The sequence below is a fragment of the Accipiter gentilis genome, chromosome 1 (genome assembly GCF_929443795.1).
Source record: "Accipiter gentilis chromosome 1, bAccGen1.1, whole genome shotgun sequence".
NCBI classification, from domain to species: domain Eukaryota; kingdom Metazoa; phylum Chordata; class Aves; order Accipitriformes; family Accipitridae; genus Astur; species Astur gentilis.
The window spans coordinates 16,245,886-16,271,365 of NC_064880.1; the positions used below are offsets into that span (position 1 = coordinate 16,245,886).

General features: G+C 41.1%; 1 protein-coding gene across 9 annotated transcripts in view; it reads left to right on the forward strand.

The window, feature by feature from the left end:
* The window catches only part of ERBB4 (erb-b2 receptor tyrosine kinase 4), a 645,972-nt gene that overhangs the window by 425,995 nt on the left and 194,497 nt on the right, over nt 1-25,480 (forward strand). For all 9 annotated transcript variants that reach the window (XM_049809033.1, XM_049809016.1, XM_049809051.1 and 6 more), the window contains exons 4-5: nt 2,015-2,149; nt 22,356-22,421. In XM_049809033.1, the coding sequence (XP_049664990.1) occupies nt 2,015-2,149; nt 22,356-22,421 (201 nt within the window). The remainder of the gene's footprint in view (nt 1-2,014; nt 2,150-22,355; nt 22,422-25,480) is intronic.

The window sequence follows — 25,480 nt, forward strand, 5'->3', positions numbered from 1 at the left end:
GGCAGCAGGAACAGCGCTTATTATTCAGTGATGAGGGAAGTCAGAGCATTCTCCATGTTTGCTTTTAATAAATCACAGGGAAAGCTATCAGCTTTCCTTACAGTACAGAGGGGACACTTTCTGGTGCCCTTACTTTTTATGCTGAAAAAAGTCCTTCTCCAGAAATTGAAAACTATTAGAATTACTTTTGGAGTGAGGTGCTGCCTGCTACACAAGAATGCCTCAAAGTTCCTAGCAGAAAAGAAAATTTTATAGGTATTGTCATGAGTGAATTTTGCCAGTGGCAGGTGTTCAGATGCACCAACTGATAGTGACACTGTTTGGAATTGTGTGCAAGTGTTTAAGAAGCTATGAATGTAGATTTTACAGTTTTTCATGGCTTGTTAGATATTATTTTTAATCAAAATCTGGGCCATAATGGATTAGGTAATCCTCTATAGCTGGGACAACGCAGAGAAATCATCACTAGTCATGTTTTCAAGTGTTCTTCTAAGTCCCACTTTTTCCCCAGAGCAGAATTGCTAACAGATGCTGCATGGGTTTTTTCAGGGATCATAAGAATATCATACAGACAGATCATTGCTATATCTCTAATCTGGACTCTTTTCTGTATAAGATTATTATTATTGTTGTTGTTTTCATTTTTAAGCCCTTTTTCAATGAAAAGCCAAGCTTTTAAACCAGAGGTTTCTAAGAAATAGTAGTACTCTGAACTGATTAATATGGTGGAAGGATGTATTTACAGATGATCCTTTATTTAATATGTTCTTTTCTTGGGGGCTACCTCCTCTACATGCTGTGGCCTGTAAACCCTGAAATTAAAAAAAAAATAAATAATGCAGTAATTCCTTCCTTGTTGTTAGTCAACTTGAACATTCCCACTACAGCTTTTAAAGGTTTTACTGGGAGATGAGGACTATCAGATGACCTTAATCATTGCTACCATAGTCAAGATTTAATGTCTCTGTGAGAAGTGTGACACTCCTGACTGTATAGCACCGCTTAATGTCATTCTAAGGTGACATTTGTAACTAACCTTCAACATTTCTTTGCTGAGGCTTGAATCTCTTGTCACTAGGCGGTGCAGGAGGTTTTAGCTGCATGACTCCTGTTAACTTTAATGAAAGTCACATGGATTATCCTCTGCTTTGGAAATACAAAAGCCAGGTTAAGTAGAGAAATTGTGAATTTGAACAAGAGTTTAGAGGGTAAAAAACCAAGTTATTGCTCCAGAGAAGATCGTCGTGCTACAACCAACAACTGTAAGATCATTTTCATGTTGAGATTTGACAAATCAAGTCTTTAAAGATAAAGCAACAAGCCATTTTTTTAAACAAACTGATATAAACATGAAAATTTAAAAAAAAAAAAAAAAAAAAAAAAAAAACAAAAAACTTTCATCTGCTCAGAAACTATCTCCCTTCAACACAGAGCTTCCAGCAAGGCATTGACATAATGGTAGTTTTGGATCACAGTATTTGAGTATTTTGGACCATGATATTACAGCAGCACAGTCTGATCAGAAAACGTGCTTTTCCAGCCATTGTGATGACTGGACCATTCTCATGTACTGTGGGCTCAGAAGATTCCTACCCCAGAAGAGCATGTTAGTTTATTGTATGTTTTAAGTGTTCATACAGATTAATAAAATACAGCATAGTGTGGTTGATTGCTTGTGTTTTTAAAGTCAGCTAAGTCTTGAAGGTTATTTTACCCACAAATAACAGTACTGTTCCATCCTTGATTACACTGGAACAATGGGTAAATCCAGTAACCCATCTAGCAACTGTGTGGCTGTCTTCATCAGGTTTCTTCTGCACATAAATAAATGGTTCCTATTTACAAATACTGTAAGCTACTTGCCCTCCAGTTTTCAGAGTATTAAGTGAGATTACAGTGAGTATTTTTTGCATTTAAATTTCATGCCCTCTCTCTCCAGTACACAAAGCAGCAATAGATTTAATCAGCTCTATGTCTAAAGTCTTACAAGTATGTTCTCTTGTCTTTTATGCAGAAATACTGAATGGAGGGGTGTACGTTGGCCAGAACAAATTTCTTTGCTTCGCAGACACCATTCATTGGCAGGATATCGTGCGTAACCCCTGGGCCTCCAACTTCACTTTGGTTCCAATGAATGGCAGCTCAGGATGTAAGTACCTTGTCATGCATTCAGCATGAAACAGTATAAATATGACCACAAGTTTTCCCTGATCCTCTGTTATGAAGAATTGTATTGTAAATTGTCCCTGCATTCTTCACTGCATTCTTCAAAGTTTGTACACTGCTTGTAGGAATATTTAGTCTAATCTTAAAAACACTTCACCTGTAGAGAGTATTTGTGAATGTCATGCATTTTCTGATTTTTCTCTCGTCTGTTTTCTCTCTTCTGCATATTCTGTTTTCTATTTATGGCTAAAGCCACTGTGCTGCTGTGGAAGCACAGACGTTGTTTGCTTTGCATTTGTTCCTGCTGCTCAGGTTGGTCCTTGAGTCACGACGGTCTGTCTATGGCATCATAATTAGATGCTGGAGTAATTATGGTACAAGCTCACAGATATTCTGACTTTAGATGAGAAATGAACCTCAGAGAAATAGTTATCCTGTTGTCTTGTGTGTAGAAAGAGAGAATTTGAAGAGGATGGGGAGCTCTTCACGATATAGCCAATACTTTTCTGGTTTTAATATGTTCTCTCTATTTTAATGCTCTCAATTTCAAACTTGGAGTATCTATGTACTTTGATTAATTTGTTTAATCCATTTCTCTATTTCCCTTCCCTAGAGTTATTCACCTTGAGTAGTATTTTGATGATTCTTGCAGCAATAATGAATTCTAGTGAATGGTGGTGACAGTGATACAAAGTGTTTAGGTAAAATATTCCATAATATAGTAACGTGCATTCAAAATGAACCATGCTATTAAACTGTACCCTCATGATGTATCAATATTGAAATTCAGGTGTAGGCTAGGAAGAAGTTTATATCTGATGTCAGAAGCGACACTACAGCAGACATGTTGTTCTGAGCATTCTGGATATAGGGACATTCTGGATTGCTTACCATATCCTAAGGTGTCCCTCAGGATGTATAAATGCCTGATTGCCTCTTTAGCTTCTGCTACAGCCAAGAGAGAACTCAGTTCTTCAGTTGTATGTTAGGAATTCAGAGAAAAAAAAATAATAATTAGACTCTGGGTAAAAAACATTTGATGAGTCCCCATAATTTCTAAGCAGCAAGTTGTTTTTAACCAAGTGCTTTGTGATATAATAGTTTTTATATAAAGCTGACTTGCTTTTGTATATCTCACCTGCTACCCTCAAAACCAGAGCACAGCTACTTGAGATAGGGCTTCCTATGGGAGCCTGTCAAACTCCACTGCTCCTCAATCTTCCAACTCCAGAGCTGAGGCTTGTCTCTTCTGCCTGGAAACCTGACATAGTTGTAATGCAGCCAGCTATCTTATTTGCATATTAACAATCCTCATCACTGGTGATGATCAGCTCTAAGCAGAACCAATAAAACCTTTGAAGGTTAGGGAATGCCTGTACCCTTTTATGAGTCATTACTTCAACAAGAAAAAGACTTGGTTGTTACTCTGTTTTGTTCAGTTATTGGGTTTTCTTTTAACCTTTGTCAGTTCTTCAAGACAAATGCTTCTGCAACACCAAGGTAATAAGCTCTTTTAAAAAAACAACCAACATCAATGCTATCTTTTTGAGATAACAAAAGTTTTACTGGTGACTCCAGAGGAATCAGAACAAGGGCAGTGCTGAGTACTTTTGGAATCACACCCTGAAAGTAATAAAGGCAAATATTAGCTCCCACAGCAAGATGAAAGAATGTATGTGCCTAAGTCCAGTTTTCTTAAAACAGTTTTTCATTACTTTTGAGGTGTTTTGAAACAATTTGTGCTTTGGCATTTGTGCTTGATGAACCTGATAAACAGCATTCTTTCAGTGATGATTGAGATCTATGTACCAAGTCAGCTTCATTAATATAGCCAACCAAACTTTACTTTATTTTTCCTTACTTGGGATGGAGCAGAACGCAGTTGAACTGTGTTTGATGTAAGTGTTCCTTCTCCAAGAAACTGTATTCCATCTCAATACTATTCATGACTTCACGAGTCTGTGAAATTTGATTAAATTAGTTAATCCAAACAATCTCTGTCTTCACAACTTACATAGGTGAAAATCTAAACCCCATCATACAGAAAGCCAACAAATGGCTAAAATGGTTTAACAAAGGTGTTAAGGCTTTGGGAAACAAAGAATTCAGGTACAGAAGTCACCATTTAAAATAACCTAAAATTACATAGCTGGCCGTGTGTGAGTGTGTGTGCGTGCACACACATGTATTACGCACGCACACACACATAGTGTCTGTGTATATATATAAAAAGCCTTCCAATGAAATCACTCAAATGTGGAACCTTATTACTACCTGTCAAGAGGTAGGAGAAAGGGAATGTGCTACACTGGTAGTTTACAAAAGAATTAAGACAAGTTTTTCGTACTGGTACAGAAAGAACTTGGAGAAATGAACACTGAATTATAACCCTAGAATGGAAATCAGTATAGAGTATCATTAAATAAGGTATATACTTCTCAAATTTGGCTCACATGTCACTTTTCATAATCTGCTAGGCAGTGTGGGTGCTTGCTGGGCCCAGCGTTTCTATTTTTCCACTGCTGCAAATGATGCTCAATGCATTACAAAGTCTTTGGTACTTTTCTGCATAGACCGTGACTCATACTTTTTTAGATCCAGAATGTATATGTATTTACTGTTTATTCTATATGACTGTATTCAGTTGCCTGAAGTCTCAAGTGCCTCCTATCAAATGCAAATCTTAGCTAAGTCCATTGGAACTGAGTAAGTACACATTGCTTGGCATTATTGAGAATATCCTAAGTGCAAGAGATTGTCAAAGAAAGCCCTCTGGGACTTTCCATGTCAGAGTATCTTGAAAAGAATGAGTGGGTTTTACTGCTTATCTAAAAACCTTTACAGGAGAGGGAGAAGGTCTGTCAAAGAGGCTGCATCAATCTGGGAATGTAAACCAACCAAACCTCCTGTGTCAAGCTCAACAAAGTCCATACTAGCAGTAATCTAGGAAAGTCTGTGTAAATGTGTGTTCTTGTAAGACCCGGGTAGATGCATTGGCCTATGTGCCATATTTAGCAACTGGCAGGACTGGAGGGTGGCTTATGCCCCAGGAATTGTTAGGGCTGTTTCACTGTGACTACCTCAGTAGTGCTCCCTGGCAGAGAATATTTTGGGGACAAAAGGCTGCAAACTGCCATGAGTGTCAGAATCAGATACTTCATCATTCCAGCAGGTCCTAAAGCCTAAACCACATTTGGTGTTTTGGCATCCCTAGTGTTGTTTCCAACCATCAGTAGCAGACGTAAAAATCTCCCCCAAGGTGTCTACATGTCCAAAAGAACAAGGGCCCACCTTCAGAGAAGAGCCGAACACTTGCTGGGTTTTTGCTGATGCCAGAGTGGACTCCGGCAGGTTGCTATAAATGCACTGTCATACTGGGAGCACCTGTGCTTCAGTGTGTGCGTGTGCTGAGGGCTCAGCTGTGCTCCTAGTTCATCTTCCCCCTTGAGGGAGCCGACACTGCAAGCTGCTGGTGCTGCTCTCTTCCTCAGCCAGACAGAAGAGCTGATAATGGTCCCACTTCAGGGATAATTTCACTTGCAACCATCCCTGCTGCTTCAAGGCAATCAGCAGAGGAGGAAGACAAAAGGGCGGAGTGAAATGAAGATGCTTTGAAATAAAATCGGTCCCCTGCCTCTGTGCTTGTTTCACACCTTGGATCTGCCAACTCTGGCAATCCCCTTCATTTACATCAGTGCTAGACAGAAGAGAATATGGCCAGTGAACTCTGGGAATAAAGCTTTTCTGATTCCCGTCTTTGCAGGCTTTCATTGTCACATCACTATTAAGAAGCCAGCTGAAAAGGCCATGGCGTCTTAACCGCTATGGTAGAAATACTGCAGACACATGAATCTTAAGTGCTGCTTCTCCTTTCTTCTTTTTCTTTAGCCTGAAATGCATCCTACCCATTGCTTCATGTTCTGATCAAACACATGCAGAAAAGCTCATGTTAGAGGCCTTTGAATTTCACGGTCTTACTGTTAAGATGAATACAGCCAGTGGCTGCCAGCACAGGGCTCAGCGTCTACTGCTGAAATGTCATAAGCAAATGTTGTACCAGGGACCACGCATACTTCAACTCTCCAAGGACAGATACCTCTGTGTCTGGCATTTTGACTCGTATGCTGAAATAATACTAGTATTTACTGTTTGCAGAGCCTTCCCATACTGGTATCCTGTAGCTGAAGCTTCTAAACTTAATTGTAATTTGAAAGCAGCCTTCTCTTCTATTTACCTGAAATCAACGAAATCAGCCTGGGGTTTTTAAGCTGGGCATCTTGCAGTGGGAATCTCAAAAGTGCTTAACTGTCTAAGGAACAAAATTTTCCCTTTAGGTATATGTTACTGAATTTTTTTTCTGCAATGCTGAAAATCTGTTTTCTCTCCTTCCAAAAATAAGACGTGAATTCAAGCATTAGCCAATCATGCTAAAGCCACGCTTTGCAAGAGCATGTTCCCCTGTTACCACATCCACTTGTTGGATTTAGTCTCGTAACTGAAGAGCTAGAGCTTTGCCCTTCAGAGCTAGAAAACTGAGGTGCAGGTCTCAGTGATGGTGCAGGAAATAAAGCAGGAAATAAGGATTAGACTTCTTGCCTAAAATGCCTCTAGATTGGTAGACAACTCCACTCTGACCAGCTTTGGGGAAAGTCCGGTGAGAACCTGGCTGCTTTGATCTGTCTCCTCGATGGTCTCCTTGATTTTGTTGTCAGCAGGAACTGGACTAGCCCTCCCCCCCACTCTGTACCAGGTGAACTCTTTTGCAGGATTTGACAAGAACTGTAGTATTAAATCAGAATTTTCAGTAGAGCTTTACTTGGAGATTTTGTTTCACAGAAAAGCCTGAAGGGTTTGAATTATGCATTGAGGTTGCTTGCATAGCTAATAGCATAGGTTCAAATAAATCAATGATGCATTTAAAAATACTGAAACTGTATGGATGCATGTTCATGATGGAGTTTGGGTAATACAGATCAAAAAATTACTCTCCATTTTCAAGTTTAAAAAAAAAAATAACGCTGCTTTTCAAGAAATTATTTGAGAAAAATGCAGGACTGCGTGTTGGCATATGCCCAGAGTTGTGAAAACTGAACTCTGTGAAAATTAAGCCCATTTTAAAGTATTCTTCTGAACTGAAATTCCTGCACAGACTCTGAAGTACAGTGAGATCTGTAGAGAAATTTCCCTTGACTTGATCTGGCTTTTTGACTGAGCCCGTCAGCTGTGAAAAAAGCTGGAATTTTTGGCAAGACATTTTTTCAAGCAGATCAACTTCAGTTACTTGCTATTCAGAACATAGTACTCCTTTGTCATAGCTTTCTGTCTAATTGCACCTAGTAATGTAAAAACACTTTCTCCATTATTACATGATGCACAGGGAGAAAAGGCTTGGTCTTCAGCTCTGTACCTGTGATTCAATAAATCCCGTGATGTATTCAAAGAAAACACTGCTTTAAAATGTCTTCCCTCCTTTTTACCTATTGATTCCTAGATTTTTCAAGGGCAAAAGAAGCCTTGAAACATCATTAGCTCTGATTTCCTGTATGCAGAGGCCCTGAAGTATCATCTTGTTGTCTGGCATTGAGCTCAGTAACTTTCCTAATGACAGCATATCTTCCAACCTGGCTTTGAGTTTCAGAAGCAGCCGCTGGGTGGGTGAGCGTTGGGCTTCAGTCCTCTGTACACTCTCCTGGTACTGGTCTGAAACTTTGCAGAAGTGCAGCCATCCCTCAAGAAGCTGGTTACTTCCCTAGTATTAAAAGAAATAATACTAGCTGCCTTTATTTCTGATTTGAACACAGCTTTAAATTGCAAATGTTGTTGCATCTTATACCTCCTCCTAGCTAGCTTAAAGAGTTCTCTCGTTAGCCAGCATTTTCTCCCTGCAGAAATGGCATGTACCATGTAATCAGCTCACCTCCTGATCTTTTTTTCATAAGCTGAAAGAGATAGAGGGTCTCACATCTCTCACAGCAAGGAATTTCTTTCCAGCCCCACAATAATTTTAGTTGCTTGTCTGCGTAAAATATCTGTATTTTTCAATGTGCTTTTAGAAGGTGGAAACCCAAGTGTTGATAGTGTTTTATTACTGATTTAACCAATATCCTGTAGAAGTAAAAATTGTATTCTTTGTGTTTCAGCTTCACATGAGGAACCTGGTATTCAGGCAGTTCTGACATCTGTGTGTTTTAGAGACTCCCTGTTTTCCAGAAAATGCCCGTATGCTTTATTCCAAAATATGCAATCTTATGTTTGGCTGTATAAAAGACATTTGGTGTGAATGAGTCCAGCTTACCCACCAGTCTGGCTAACTCTCTAATACTGGCAGCTCTTCACTGTAATTTGCTGGGATTTCAGTCTTCCTGTCATCTGTACGTTTTATTGCCTGGGATGTTTTAATAATTTCTAAACCTTTGGCTGGAATATTAAAAAGCATCAGTCCTGTGATGATCCCTGGGGAACCACACCCCAACTGTATTATAATTGCTCATTTACAGCTACTTTTGGAGAGCCCTCATTTACCTGGCTCTTAATGCATTTTTCATGTGTTTTATTAATATTGAAACATAGAGACAAATCTAATTAAATGTTTACCATTTAGCCCGTGCTTTGCATTTTAATTAAAGGACCAGAAAATGGACTAGCCAGCTGCACAGTTGCTTATGAAGTGAGCTCTCTGTTCTCCTGGTGCAGGTAAGCCAGGCTGTAATTGAACTTACCTGGGTGCAGGTGTGTTTGGAAGCATTATAGCTCAGTTTGACATCTTATCTCTGTATAGTATGTATTTGGTTGATGTGAGTCAGTGCTGGCTCCTTATTCTTTTGTGGGGTTGTTTTTTTCCTTTCTTCATTTTCTCTGTCACACTGTCTTTGTGAGTTGCTTTATTTAGGTTAACCTGCTATCCCATTGGCCCTGATAACTGAGAGTTTGCTGGGCCATATTCTATTGCAAGTTTTCCCACATGCTAGCAAAAGGAGTAATAGAGTTTCTAAAAAGAGACTTCTTTAAAATATTGCAGAAATGGGAACAATTTGGTAGAAACTTAATTTAGTAGAAATGTCTCTTTATGTCAGACTAGTTTAAGGCCAAAAGCTCCTTACTTTTTTTTTAAATTGGTGTAGGAGAAAATCAGCCATGTGAATACAGGAACTTTCAGCATACACAGTATATTCTCGTAGTGTGTTTCACAAAATGCATAAGCTGATATTTGCATGGAATCTTGTATAAGTGATAAGCTTTGTTCTCCACTGGGTGTTAACAGTCTGTGTTTGGAGTTGCTGGCAAGGGATGTAGGTGAATTTGTGTACAGCCATTTGTTGCATCTACAGAATGAGGTCTGATGGGTAGCCAGCCCGTTGATTTAATGTTCAGTAGTGACCTTGTAATTCTTCACAGAGCACAGTAACTCATTTTTTGTACCAGTACTGGCAATATTAGGAAAGGATCATTTTTACACATAGTGACTTATCTGGAAATTTATACTTGGGTCAAACCATTGGGTATTTAATTCTAAAGTAACTATGTGATAGTTATGAAAAATAGGGATTCCTCAGATCCTTGCAATCTCTCCCAAAAGTCCCAAACTTCTGCCAGTTCTCAGTTACTCTGTGGCTAAATTGTAGAAAATGCTACACATGGGCACACCAGTGTTTCCAGCTGGACCATCCAAAATGCTCTTGCGCAGGACCAGTTGGGAAACCACGCTCATGAAGTGGGGGGTTGTTGTGGTTTAACCCCAGCCAGCAACTAAGCACCATGCAGCCACTCACTCACTCCCCCCCCCACCCAGTGGGATGGGGGAGAAAATTGGGAAAAGAGGCAAAACCCATGGGTTGAGATAAGAACGGTTTAATAGAACAGAAAAGAAGAAACTAATAATGATAATGATAACACTAATAAAATGACAACAGTAATAATAAAAGGATTGGAATGTACAAATGATGCCCAGTGCAAATTGCTCACCACGCACCGACCGACACCCAGCTAGTCCCGGAGTGGTGATTTCTTGCCACCACTCCCCAGTTCCTAAACTAGATGTGGCATCCCATGGTATGGAATACACCATTGGCCAGTTTGGGTCAGGTGCCCTGGCTGTGTCCTGTGCCAACTTCTTGTGTCCTTCCAACTTTCTTGCTGGCTGGGCATGAGAAGCTGAAAAATCCTTGACTATCGTCTAAACACTACTGAGCAACAACTGAAAACATCAGTGTGTTACCAACATTCTTCTCATACTGAACTCAAAACACAGCACTGTACCAGCTACTAGGAAGACAGTTAACTCTATCCCAGCTGAAACCAGGACAGGGGTCTTGGATCAGAGCGGGACGGAGGACGGAGTCCTTTCCCTCGGATGTAAAAATGTCATTGCTTAGTAAAGATTCAGGAGAGCTGAATGCAGTATAAGTACAAGGAAAGCTTTCCTTTAAACCAGTGGATGCTCCTCTGTAAATCAACCCCCCAGCCCTCAGTACCAAGACACGGGTGATATAACCACTTTTTGTCCAGTTACTCCTGCAAGATATTTTGTGCTTTTTCAAAGCACAAGGATTTTGCTCTACAGAAGGCCAGGGTAACAGCAGTATATTTATGTATGCTGGCAAAAAAAAAGGGAAATGACTAATTCACGCTTAAAGTCAACTTTCAGAATAGCAAGTGTATCATTTCTGTGTACATGCAAATTGGAAACTACCTATAGAGAAAATGGCATTCCAGAAAGTATACCCTGAATTCATTCGTTATTGCAGAGTTTGTTAAATTATAACCTTTCATTGAGGTTATTACTTGAAGTTCAATTAACATTTTAATGTATGTTTGGAGACCAGCAAATGGGGCCTCCACAGACAGGTGGTCTCAGTACAGAATATGTTCCCTGCCGCCAGTGTCACCATGGCAAAGCCAGGAGGAGAAGCTGTTCTTTTCGATAAAAAGCCACAAATAACTAAACCATTTTGTGAAAGCTCCTTCCATGTAGAAACCACTTCATGGGCTTGCACCATTGCATTTTAGCAGCAGTTACAGTTTCATGGATATCTCAGTTGGAGAGAAAATTTATATCAGAGCTGAATATAGACAGCCAGGAAGTCCCACAACTGCCTTTTGTTCAGCGTATGTGGAGGTTGCTTTTCCTACTGTTAAGGAACCTCTAGTCAGGACAGAATTCATTTATTTACCTGGAATTGAAAGACAAATATAGCAATAGAAGAAACTGATTTTAAAGAATAGTTTTTGCCAAGCATATGTAGCTGAAGATGGAGGAATACATGAAATCCAGTGATACAATGAACTTGTTTTGCATTAGTATAGCAAGCTGAACTGCTTGAAGTTGCCCATAATGCTTTTCCTCAACCCAGAACAGCATGTTTTGAATAAAAGGGAATCAGTTTAGTTTCCTTATAAATACCTTTAACCGGCATTTTCAGAAGGGATTTGTCAATTGGTGAATGCCCTTGAAACAGATTTGAAAGGCAGGCAGATATGGAATTTAATGGAAATACAATGCCTCTAACTGTTGAGTTCACTGAATAAAAAGTAAGTAACAAATACGAGTATACCTGGCTAATACGAATAAATAATGCCATGAGGGGCAGAACTCCTTAGGCTGCCAGAGCCTAATCCAGGGATCTAGCAAAGGAACTGCTACAAAGCTGGGGATCTTTTGGAGTCATAGACACAGAAAGGAGGGCACTGATAAAGCCAGCATTAACAGTTTCTAAAGAACTTCTGACATGGGCATCTCTTTGCAGTGAGATATATATTTTTCAAAAAGATAAACAAAAAATGCCCAACCCCAAAACCAACCCCCTCCCTGCCAAAGTGCTGACCTGTTCGGAGTATTTTCCTTCCTTCTTATAGCAGTTAGAGGGTGAAAGTCACCCACCAAGTGACACAGGTTACCATGCTGATGTATAAAAATACAAGTGGCACTAGTTCTGTAGCTACAGAATTTAAGTAGTGCTGCATGTAGTATGTGGCAACTGTTGGTAAATGCTTATCTTTTAATGGCAACCTGTCTGTGTATAACATACTAATGTGTACCATGTGTTTATAAGCAGATTGGTGTTTAAGCAGTATATTGCAAAAGGGAGAGATTTTCAGTTTAAATGAAAGCGTCCCTTTCCATTATAAGCAGCTTGCTTTATCACAAACACCAGTGTTTCTTGAAAGTAGGAAATAAACCCCAAATATTCCAAATATTTAAAATAGTCTAATTGAATGGTAATTGGCAGATTTGTAGTGGGTGGGTGGGTGGAATTGGTCTTTCACAGCAAGCTCCAGCTGCTCTAGCTACCTGCCTTTGAAGAGCTTGCTTAGGGAAGGAGGAAGAAAAGAAGGACTATAAAATCAGCTGCTTAATTGCATCTACTGGTTCTTGAAGATGCTGTGTGCTTCCCACCCTTTTGAAGTTGTTTGTTAGATCTGCAAGATGCACGTTCCAGCTACCAGCTCAGAGTGGTCTTGGTTGGTGCTGCTGCGCGGGGCATGAGGGTAGGTGTATCGTTCACAGGCAGTGGGTGGGTGCAATGTTGGGACTAGCCAGCTGGCATCACGATGGGCTTCTCCCAACAAACTGTTCTGTTGCTTGCAAAAATCACAAAACCACCCCAAGCCTTTATTGCTAGCATATCTGCATTTTTTTTAAGGATTTTGTTACACATGCCTGTTTTGGCAGAAATTCTCAGAACTGTCACTAAAGTTCCTGTCCTGCTTTTGTGGACAGCCTGACTAAGGAGCTCTGGCCACTGGTCTGCTCAAACCCAGGGCTGTTTCAGGGGCTTCTGTCTGATCCCTTCACACCTCCTTTAGGGAAGAAGACAGTGTGGTGGCTTCAAATGAAGCTGAGTGACTAGAAGAGAAGTTTGTCTGCTAAGCAACGGACAAGGTGTAACGGACAAGGAAGTATCAAAGCAAAAAAGAAGAGTGTATTTTATGCTCTTGCAATCTCTCATGCTTTCTGTCCCTGTGTGTAGGATCTCCACATTCATATCTCCTTGGGTTCACATCTCAAAATCTTCTTTCTGATCCTCATGTAGGAACTTGTAATTGACTTTCAAAAACTGATAAAAGCCATCATCAGTGAAGTGTTCTGGCATAGGGGAAATGTTGGGAATATTTGCAGAGTAAGATACTTAATCCAGGGGTTTTAAGTGGTTTTATACAAATCGCTACATATGAAAACAACTTCGTACTTAATTCATTGCATTACACCTACATGATAGTCGCAGAATGTCCACAGCATCACCTCTCTGCAGATCTCTTGATAGCTCAAGATTATCCAGGAAATTGCAGTCTGAAACTTGTTTGTATGATTTTTTTCATTAGCAAACACTGAATCTAAATACTGGAGTATGTGCCCAAGCACTGTTTTCCAACAGAGAAAGGGCTTCTGTTGTCCAAGTATTGTTTGTAATAATCAGTTTTGTTTCTAATAGCCAGAGATACATTTTGAATAAGCATATTATGATACTTATCCAAACTTTGTCTAAAACTGGACTCCGGATTTCATGGACTCCAGAAAAAGGGGAGTTCTTTTCTAGTATTTCCATCTAATTGAGCCAAAAGTTGGTTAGAACATTAGTACACCTAACTGCACCCAGCCAGACTCTAGGAATATTACATGACATCAGGAAAAAGTAAAATTAATTTTAAAAGCCACTTCAATTTCACCTTCTCATTTCCTTTCTTTGAGGTTATTACTTTGTTTAAAAAGTGAAAACTGTATGCCCCTCTGTTCAAACTTTATTACTGATTTGGCAGCATTACAGGAACATTATTACAGGACATTATTTTGACTTATGTGGTATTGACTGACTTGATCTGTTTGAAGGGTGGAGGAGTTGGTATTACACAAGCACAAGAACACCCCCAGCTTTGATACTTACTTTTCAGTGTATCTTTGAGTTTGTTGACAACCTCCTTTGAAAATTTGCTCTAACAGTGCAGAGATTTCTCATCCAGTGTTACACATTGTGTCCAGAAAAGAAACCCTTCTCTGCATCCTTCGATTCTCAGCCAAGATTATGCATCGGGCAGTAAGTCTGCTTATATCTGCTTCATCTAAGGACAGATATCTGTCTTAAGATTTATTACAGGCACTGATACACACGTGCACTTCTGATTGCTGTGTTCAGTAAGAGTCACTGCTGCTTGGCTTGTTGTGGTTTTTATTTTCGTGTGTTGTCACACCATAAACAGAAGCACCTGGGCTGAGAGCTAATGGGCAGTATTTTAGGGCAAGGAAGGATGTGGGTGTTGCAGTGTTAGGCATTGCAGTGGTTGCTACTTAGATACAAAATTCATGTACTTCCAGACACCCCCATGCAGAGGAGGGAGCCCTTTAAAATAGTACCTTCCAGGAGCAAACCAGGGGGGAAATTCTGAAATGAATATAAAGTCATAGAAGATGTTGGCTTTTTATGGTCTCTGCCTGCTGGGAATCTGCAGTGCCTACTTGTCTGCTGCCTTCCCCTCACAGACCTGTCTTCTGCTCACACTCAAACTTCCTCAATAAGAAGGGCTTTTCTCCCCTTTATGAAATACATTAGCAGTTCAGGCGTTCCCCAGGACATGGGGGAGCAAGGTTCAGTTTCCTACCTTGCCTGAAGGCATTCAAATCTGTACCTCCTATCTCCCACTTCCCAGTGGAAACTGCCCCAGGTTGGTCTGAGTTGGGGTCTTTTCTACTCCTTCTTTTGAAATTCTGAGTAGTAAGTAATCATCAGTCAGATACAGAAATAGTCCTAGGGGCATGGATTGATATTTAGATGTACCCCTTCTCCAGTGATCATAACCACTGAGCTGTGGGGCAAGAACCCAAGGATGGTTGCATGCTGTGTCCAGCTCTCTCCCTTCAGGGCCGGTGAGTTCTCCGTGTCATCGGGAGAGCTGTCGTAGGGAGGGGTGGCTGCCTGCTCTGTGCTCTCCCCTTCCAGAGAAGAGCCTGTAGACTGTTTCTTGGGTTGCTGTCCTGGGAGGCGAGAGTCTTCATCACAGTAAGCAGAGGAGAAACCGGGGATCATAACCCCACATCTGAGTTGAGTGTTAACATCTGCAGAGGGTGGAACATCACCTTCTCCTTCCGCACAGAGAAAAGGGAAAATAAGAGCTACGTCTGTATTGAAGGATCCAGGGTTGCTGTGATCCATGTGTTTTAAGGATGGTCCATATGAGGGAAGGTGTTTCATTTTGACCCCAGTGTAGACCCCCCGTTAGGGACCAAGCTGCTCTGCTGTTCAGGAACAGAGGTCCTGCTGCAAGTGTGCGAGGATGGGCAGTTATCTATGGCTTATTGGAGGGGAATATATTTTTTTAACAATAATGGTTACAAGGAAAGATTCCCGAGGGCTTGTTGTTTTTGATGAGCCTGTCAAGCAGCAGGTATGACTTGACCTATCCTTTTAGCCTTCTGGCTGTATCTCCCCATTTGTTCAGGATCCCTGTGTGTGTGTGTGTGTGTGTGTGTGTTCAGAAAGGCATTTGATGCTGATTGGAACTAATTCACCACCACAGTGGGGGGAATTCACTTACATTGGTCTGTGCTAACAGCTATAAGCAGTGATAATTAATAGCTCCTAATTGCTTAATCAGTGTGAAGTTTTAGACTATGTCATATATGAAGGTTTTATTTTGTGTAGATGACTAAACCCCCAATTAATGCATTGAGTCGTATAGGCTTACCAGTGCTGTCTGCTCCAAGTGGAGAAAAATAACCAGTGTCTTCATTACCCCCCTGAAGTCCCTTTCCATAGTCATTACTGCGGCCTGAAGACATTTTTCTGTAGCAGCTGAAGTAACGTTACAGTGAGCTTCCTATCAGCTCAGAGCTGTCAGCGGTAAATATGAATCCACCAGCCTGAGCCTGTTCGGTGCTGCTGACATGCTCTTCTTGACTTTCCATTTATTCCTTTACCTCTGGTGGCCAATCTCTCTTAAAATCAAAACTGTCTGCCACCAGCATATCTAGCAATACTCTGTAATTTCGCAGTTCTCAACAGATCCCTGGACCCTCTGCGCACACGAGGCTTGTCTCCATCCCACATTACTCAAGAAAATGTGTCCCCCTTTGGTATTCAGGTTTTGTTTTCTTGAGTGCTGGTTCGGTTTTCTCTCTGTTCCCTCTCCTCACTCTCCCTCACACTGTCCCTGTATCTCTTATCTTGCCTGTCTTTCAGGGCATATCTCTTGGATTGTTTTCATTTCCCAGACCTATTTTCCATGCCAGTTTCTTTTCAGCTACCTGTGCCCAAGTCCCTCTCCATTTGTGTGTGTCTCTCTTCTTATCTTCTGAGGAAGATGAGGGGAAGATAGAGGCCTAGGATGGCAGAGTTGGAAGTCCCTATTGGAAGCAAACGTTAGAAGGAGTTTGCTTTCACTGATATTGAGCACCCATGGTCCCCGGATGCACCCACCTGGCAGTTAGGGGGTGAGCACTAGAAAACTTTGACTTATGAATGGTGGTAGCATCCACAAAAGGTGCTGTGCTTTTTCCACACTGTAAGTATTCAACATTGATGAACACTATGCAAGTTTTCACTGTAAAGGTATCCTGTTAATATTTGTGCAGGGTACCTCTATTGGGCATGGAGACTTCGAGGTAGAAGCAACGACACATATATGAGACAGAAAGGTGAGCTGAAATGCTGCCATTTACAACAACAGAAGTAACAATATCAGTGCAGGTACGGCTTGTTAACGAAAAGCTTGAATTTTATGGGACTAATCCCATGCTGGAAAACTTTTTCGTGATACATCCCGAGGTAAATCAACTGACATCAGTGAAAGCAACCTAGTTCAGTAGCAGGAGAGGAATTGACCCTTAGATTTCTGTATCCCATAATGCTTCTACAGAGAGTAAGAGAAAATGAGCACTACATATTTCTATAAGATGCTTTCTTCTTTTACAGAAAGTTTTACTTTCTCTTGCTATATGTGTCTTTTCTGCCATAAAGAAATGAAATCCTGAAAAGTGTGAGTCTCTGTTAGGTAATTAACTTTCAAATCAATAGAAGAGATCTGAAAGCTAGGACAGGGCTAGTAGAAAATGCAAAATGATTTTTACTTAGCAAAGAAGTGTGAATGAATGAATGAATGACAATAGGAATAGTCGGACAAGGACACGGAAAGCATTACAGCCTGATAAAAGCAGAACAATCCTTCACAACAATAGTATCTTTAATTCTTGTTAATGCTGTGCTGTGGTGTTTGAGTTATATTTTGATTTTGTTATCTCTTCATACATAAAACTAAGGAGTTTTAGCTGCCTAGAAAAAACACGCAAGCATATTTAAACCTTCTGTCCCATTTAAGCAATGGAAAGAAGAGACTGGGACTCTTACTGCAGAGTATACCTGGAACTTCTTGGACCTTAGGGCTAGTTACATCTAGAAACATCTAGATGGCATCTCTAGCATTTTTGTAGGAGTGAATTTTTGAGGCAAAAGATGAGTTCATAAATAGCTTACAGAAGCTAATAAATGATTTATAGATGTTTTGATAGTTAATCAATTATTTTAGACTGTTAGATAAGTAAAGAGGCTGCTTATAACCATGGCTTGTAACCATCAAAGCCACTTTATTTTGGGTGTGTTTATTCGCACTTTAGTATCAGTGTGTTGCAGATATGCTAACATTTATTAATGATTTATTAACCTGATAGAAACCATCTGTAAATGCAAGCTTTGTGCAAAGTTAGACCACTTGATCTCTTATTTCTGCTTTCCTTCTCCTACTGAGAGAGGTCTGCTTGATGCAGCTTGCATAGCTGATGGGGAAGAAGCAGTGTTTCTCCTCTGTACTACACCAAGTAACCTTGGTCTTTCCCAAGCTAGTAAGGAAATGTTTTCTGCTGGTGACTTTCCCCAGCTGGAAGAGCAGAAGCATCTCCCACAAATAAAACTATCCTGGAAGTTACAACAATGATACTCTGTACCAAAGTCCATAATGAAGATCTGTTGCAGTAGTATTGGCCAAGGGAAGACGAGTCCAGGAGATGAGCCATTGGTTTTCCACATGGAATTTGCCAAAGCAAAATTAATTCTTATGTTCCGGTGGGAATCTGCCCTTTCTAAACTTAGATTTCATAACAAGCCCTGTAAAATTACATAAGCCTCCCTTTAACTCCTTCCCTCCTCTGCAATCTAATGAAAAAAATGTCATCGTTTATGCAAAACAATACTAATATTCAGGAGCAGAAATATGCTCTAGCATCACACCTGTAATGGGGCAGGAGACTTTTCCAGGTTCTTCCTCATCTCACTTAGGAAAGAAAAAAAACCTGTTTTTTCTAATGTGCCTTCACTAATGTGCAAGAATTAAGTGAATGGGCAAGGTAGTGCTTACAAGGTAGAGCCCTGCAGAAATTTTTTTTGGCCAAATTCCAGCTAATTCTTGAATCACTATGTGATTGTAATAAGAACATACATGATGAGTTGTTGCAGATGGGCTGTTTTACTGCTGCTGAGTGTTCCTAGGTCCCACTGATTGCCACCAGGACTTTAGGACATTTAACATCTTTTGATGTCAAGGACTAGTGGATGAAGGATTCTACCTCTTTACTCGCTGCTGCATCAAAACAAAAGGAAGAACACTTCTTTAGTTTCATGGTTTGTCATTTCTTCGTTAGTTATTTCTTTTAGCCCTAACTGCTGTATGTTGGAGAGGGTTAGAATATTTCAGAGACACAAGGAATAACAGGAATAATTTATTTTATACCACAAATCATTTGCTAATTTTTTTCTCAAATCTGTCAGCTCCCTACAATCTAAAAATCCTAAGAAATACATACAGAAAGATCTTTAAGAAGTAGTATAATTATTCCAAGGACATCGTCAGTCTTGGGGCCAATAGATTTATTATTGTTTAAGCCTGATGCACAAATCTAATCGTGAGACCTGTTCCTCACATGAATGCTCTGTATGGTCCTGACTACTTATGTTGACTTCCATGGGACTATTTTTGTGTTAGATTTACAGAGCTGATCTTTAATGGGTAGCAATCTGTCCTGATTACAATAGGGGAAAACAGGTGAAATACTTAGTTATGTGAGGGCAGAATCTGGACCAGTTCATACTGAGAGCAAAGAAAGTTATTTTTCTTTTTAAACAAACAAACCAATATAGACGCACTATTTGGAGGGAGTTTGGTTTTTGTTTTTAATTCTTAGAATATTTGACCTTCAAAAGGACATGTAACAATGCAATTCAGAGGTGTGCTGCCTACAAGCTCAGCTCCTTGTTCTGTCTGTGCAGCTAAGAAAAGTGAAAACAATGAAACCAACACTTTGAGTTCCCAATGAGAAAAAAGGAAACCAGCAGCCTTTTCTTGCTTTATTGTTAAATATTTCTATTTAAATGCAAATGATCATCTGACACTCCAAAAAAAGTCATGTTCCAGGAAGCAGACATGCAGGTTAAAAAAAAATTTTAAATTATTTTTGAAGATGCTGGATTGCTTTTATTTCCAGGAGGAATAGAGGTGGCTGAATACATTTTTGGTTGCGTACCGAGGATCAGCTCAGCATGTAGAAGTTTTGAATACGAAGATTTTTATTTTAAATGTAGCTTTTGTAGAAGTGTGGGTGGAGTCCCCAGTTAGAGATCACTTGGAGGGATGCTTGAAGTTTCTTCTGTGTTATCTCACTGTATGTATTGCAGTGGAAAGCCCAGTGCATACGGTATGTTTTGGAAGGTAGTAGAATCGAGGGACGGAAAGAGAAAGAAGCAGCCGAACTGCTGCCTTATTCTGCCTCAGGAATATGTGGTTACAAGTGATCTGTGCAGTGCTTTATACTACATCTAGCTGCAAGACCTCTGGCTTTCTTCCTGGACTCCAGACCCCTTAAGCTAGCCAGGCATGAGACTTGACCACAAGGAAAGATCAGGCATAAAATAGAGTATTGCAAGAGGAGGCTTTGTTGTTCATGGATTGCAGTTGTTCCCGAGCTGTCCCCAGCAAGGACGCTCCAGCTCAGGTGAGGACCAAGCAAAGCAAGTGGTGGAAAGGTTATCTGGATGTGCATCTAGGGCCACACTCTTTCTCCTTCCCGCTTCTTCTGTTGGTCAGGGATAGCCACTTTATAAAACCCAGTTCCTGGGGATCATTTTTATTCAGCTGAGCAAGCACCAAAATCAACAAACTGCATCTTATCAAGCCACCTCTGTTAAAACTCTTCCTTTAACTTGCTGTTTACCTCACCTTCTTTTTAAACTTCCATTCTTATAAATGAATAGGGATTTGTTTGCTTTCTGCACAGGGTTCCAGCAATCTCTTAATAATCATAATAATCGTTATTACTGATTAAAGTTGCATTATTCATGCCAGATGGAGTCCCCTCCCTGTCAGGCAGAATGAGTTTGCTTTATGTAGTTATAGTACATTTGTGATCTAAATAAACAGATGGCAGAATGTGACAGCAAATTATGTGCTGGTGATGTCAGCAACAACACTTCCCAAGTATAATTGCTTTAAATGAACATGAATGCAGCAAGGAGCTGGTAGTTTTAACAAGGTAGTTGGCATACAGTGTGGTAATTACCATACAACATCATCAATAGCACCATGAATGCTGTGCGAGTGCTGAGGAAAGAACACTAGCTTTGAAAAAGTAGTGACAGAAAGTCCGACTTTACACAATTGTCACAATGGGTTTGCTCAGCTGTATAACGCCTCGTAAGTATAAGCACACTGCTAAAAGAGGAGCAGTGTTTTCTTTTGGGGTGATCCAACCTTAGCTGAGAGACATTTTGCACTTTCTCCAACACTATCTCCCATCAGAGCACGTGAGAAGTATTTGATTTAGTGTAATGGAGCAGTGTTAAGAGCAGCTGCTGCTAATACAGGGACTGAAAGGTAAGCTTCTGGATCAGGTTCAAAGGGGAAATTGGCTTAATAGAATCTCAGCAGTATTTAGTGATGAATAAAAGTTTAATCAAAGATGAGGTTAGGTTCCTGTGGTCAAAAGCACAGCGATAAGGACTCTGCATAGTCTTCAACAATGCTTACCTTGGGTTTCTCAGATCATCCCTTCAGGTCTGGCTGGGTGTAAAGGGCTTGGCTGCCTACACCTCAGGCACTGCCACACCTGGGTTTTAGCAGCTAGCGTGCTGTAAGGCAGGCTCTCTGTGTGTGCTCTGGGAACATTCAGGAGGGAGAAGCACTAAGAGCAGGAGTGTAACAGAGCTCTGGCCACGTCTGGATAGGAACTGCGGAGTGAGGTCTCCATTCACTCACAGTCAGGACTGGTGTGGGACTGTCTGAGTGTTTTCTCAAATAACCTAAGATGTAGCCAGAGGAAAATGAGCCAGTTCTTCTGCCTGCTTTCCATTTCCTCCCACAGTGGTCAGCATTTAGCCATGAAATGGGAGATGTGAATTCAACTCCCTCTTCAGTCCAAGAGGGTTTCAGTCACTAATTACTAGGTAGTTTGTAAAAGCTACCATTGCTAACTCTTCCTCCTCCATCTGTATTTCACAGTGAAAGCACCTACAGTTCCTTTTCTCAAGGGACTAAACTTGTCAGCATGTAGGACAATGTAGAGCATCACCTCAAGGTTCTGAAGGAACATGAGGTTCCTTGAGAAGCTCAACCACAGGCAATTAGAGAACCAGCAGCCAGAAAGAGAAAGGTCCTGTAAGCTTAGCTGTTGCTGGGGTTAAATGGTTGCACAGGGCACATTTCCTTTACCATGATATTGGACATGAAGGCTATGCAAGCTTTTTGGGGAGAGGGGTGGCTTTAAATCAAAGGCATTGAGTGTATTGCCCCACTGTTCAGATGAAATTGAACATGAGATAGATAGATATCCTTTCTAGCACAGCCATCTCTTCTCCTGTGGAGGAATGAGTGGGTCTTACATAGGACATACAGAGCAATAGTAATATCACCAGGTGATGAAATTGTTCCTCAGTCCTCCAGACTTGTTCATCTTTTTTTGTTTTAAAATATCCCAGTCATTGTATGTAGCAGAGAGGTATTTATGGTATAAGGCACTTAGAAAAGTAGCCAAATTTCATATATGCTTGACACCAATTCTGGCTATTTATCTGGGCCTTTTTACAGGCACTGTTTCAACCTTGGTAAAGCATAAAAAACCCTCCAAAGATAAGATGGACCCTCCTCTTCAGCAGTTGCTGGATGTTGAAGAAATGAAAGGAAGCCACATTGCTAATCTCTCCCTCTTTCTGTCTGTCCTGCAGGTGGTCGATGCCACAAGTCCTGCACAGGCCGATGCTGGGGACCCACAGAGAATCACTGCCAGACCTGTAAGTATGTAAGACTCAGAAACAAAGGACTGAAAAATGATGTAACGGGGATCCTACTTTTTTTAATTGTGGAGGGATACTATAAATTCTGGTTTTAGTGTAATTCTGAAATATTTGAAAATTTTTTCTGTATGTTTTAACCAACAGATGATCTACTTCTTTTTCCACCCATGTGAATTTATGTTTTTCTTTCCTCCCTTGTGCTTTCTAAAAATGCTTAAGCTAACTTGAATTAGCTTTTCACTTCTTGACAGCAACACGGAGCATGGCTTCTGAGAATATTGATGGTTATTTTGGAATACACTGAAATGAATACTGCAGGAATAGAAAAAACTACAAGGCAGATTTGGAGATCTTTAATGATAGCCTGATGCTGCAAAGTTCCTAATGCCAAAATACTCTTTAATTTCAGTGGGAGCTGGGAATATTAGTTATCTTGCAGAATTATTCTCTTTATAATAACTTTGGAATGTATTTCAGTTGTACTGAAAGAAAAAATAATAGGGTTTTTGTGAAGGAAGTAGTAAGTGAAGGGTTGTTCACAATGTCTGTCTGTCCTCATGAATTTAGAGAGTATTAAAATGAATAAAAAAGAACTATATTGAGAGACTTTCTTCTTTGCATGCTTTCAGCTCCTTCAGGTACGTGCTAAAGAGCTAGAAGTGCAGTCACAATATTAGCAAATATAAGAGAGCAGAAAATTGAGAGCTGCCTTTTCCTACAAGTTCCCCTCCCCCTCCTTAAGGGGATAGAGCTATCCTTTACATTTCCTTTCTTTGAAATTTAGGAGGGTGGAAATTGGTTGCCTTTACTGGAGTCACTCTTCATAGGAAATGAAACAGTTGCTGATATCTCCCCCAGAGAGCACTGCTCTAGCTTGTACTTATTTCCTTGGCTGAGTTGTAGATAGGAGGAGGGGATTGTGGCAAATTAATGGCTATCAAGTGAGCACACCAACTAACTCTCTCAACAGATGATAGCTCAATGTCATCTGCCTTTTTTTTGGAAATACTAGGAACAGTGCAACTATGCCTTTTTTTTTTTTTTTTTTTTTTTGACTACATGGAGTACAAGATAAGAGGAAATTAGAAACGGCAGACAGCTTGACATGAACATTTTATGAGTGAGCACAAGCAGGAAATACAAGCTGACCTCCTGTCCATGGCAAAGCAAGGGGCACAGGTGACAGAGCTTTGCATTTGCAGAGGCTCTGCCACCTTGCCGGGTGCTGCTTTTCATTAAGGAGCATCAGCTGATGTTGCTAGTAAAGCTGATGACAGTTACAGCTCTGCTAAAATTAATATGTTCTTATATTACTGTTTCATATTGAGCTTTATCTGTGGGTGTGACTAAAAACGCTTTAGGACAGGTTGTAGGAATAACTGTATAATGAACCAGGTACAGTGATGCTAAGCAGATTCTTCTTTCTCTGAATCGAGTTGGTACATTTCCTTCCTTTGCTGGCAGTCTGTATGAAAGCCCGAAAGAAGTCAGTGCTCAGAAAGTCTCTTTACATCAAGGTTATGTGCTGGAGTAGGTAATGGAAAGGAACTTAAACCCTAGCTGACCCAATCATTTTATATCTGTGATGGGTTGACCCTGGCTGGATGCCAGGTGCCTACCAAAGCCGTTCTATCACTCCCCCTCCTCAGCTGGACAGGGGAGAGAAAAATACAACAAAGAGCTTGTGGGTCGAGATAAGGACAGGAGAGATCATTCACCAATTACCATCACAGGCAAAACAGACTCAGCTTGGGGAAAATTAACTCAATTTATTACAAATCAACCAGAGTAGGGTAATGAGAAATAAAATGAAATCTCAGAACACCTTCCCTCCACCCCTTCCTTCTTCCCAGGCAGAACTTAACTCCCGGATTTCACCACCAAGCCCCCCAGTGGCACAGGGGGACAGGGATGGGGTTTATGGTCATCACACGTTATTTTCTGCCGCTTCACCTCCTCAAGGCGAGGGCTCATCACACTCTTCCCCTGCTCCAGCATGGGGTCCCTCCCACGGGAGACAGTCCTCCACGAACTTCTCCAACGTGGGCCATTCCCACAGGCTGCAGTTCTTCACGAACTGCTCCAGCATGGGTCCTTTCCACGGTGTGCAGTCCTTCAGGAGCACACTGCTCCAGCGTGAGTCCCCCACAGGGTCACAAGTCCTGCCAGAAAACCTGCTCCGTGGGCTCCTCTCTCCACAGATCCGCAGGTCCTGCCAGGAGCCTGCTCCAGCGCGGGGTTCCCATGGGGTCACAGCCTCCTTTGGACACCCACCTGCTCCAGCGTGGGGTCCTCCACGGGCTGCAGGTGGATATCTGCTCCACGGTGGACCTCCCTGGACTGCAGGGAGACAGCCTGCCTCACCGTGGTCTTCACCATGGGCTGCAGGGGAATCTTCGCTCTGGCGCCTGGAGCATCTCCTCCCCCTCCTTCTGCACTGACCTTGGTGTCCACAGGCTTGTTTCTCTTACATGTTCTCACTCCTCTCTCCGGTGGCTGTTTCTCCCTGTCCCAACTTTTTTTTCCTTCTTAAAAATGTTATCACAGAGGTGTTACCACTATCGCTGATTGGCTCAGCCTTGGCCAGCAGCAGGTCCGTCTTAGAGCCGGCTGGTACGGGCTCTCTTGAACACAGGGGAAGCTTCCAGCAGCTTCTTACAGAAGTCACCCCTGTAACAAAGCCAGTACAATATCATGGTTAGGTTAGAATTAATTAATGCTGCTTTTTATTCTGTCCTAATGAGATGCCTGTTTTCTATTAAAACTAGTAAGTCTGTAAGAACCTGGGTAATTCATCCGAACTTGAGTAGACCTATTTAGGCCTTATGTGTTTAGCATATCCAAGAATACAGGAAAATCTTGGCAGTTACGTAAGGATGAGAAGATTCTGCCTCAGGCCTTGGCTCCAGCAAGCGGAGCCTCCAGCCTTATGTAAAGTTGGAAAGTCCAACTGGACTCTGTGTGGCTGCACAAGTCCATGTGGCAGGATCAGCTCCCACAGTCTCAACCTCTACAAAGCACTGCTCTCAGATAAGTAAACTGATTTGGTGGATTAA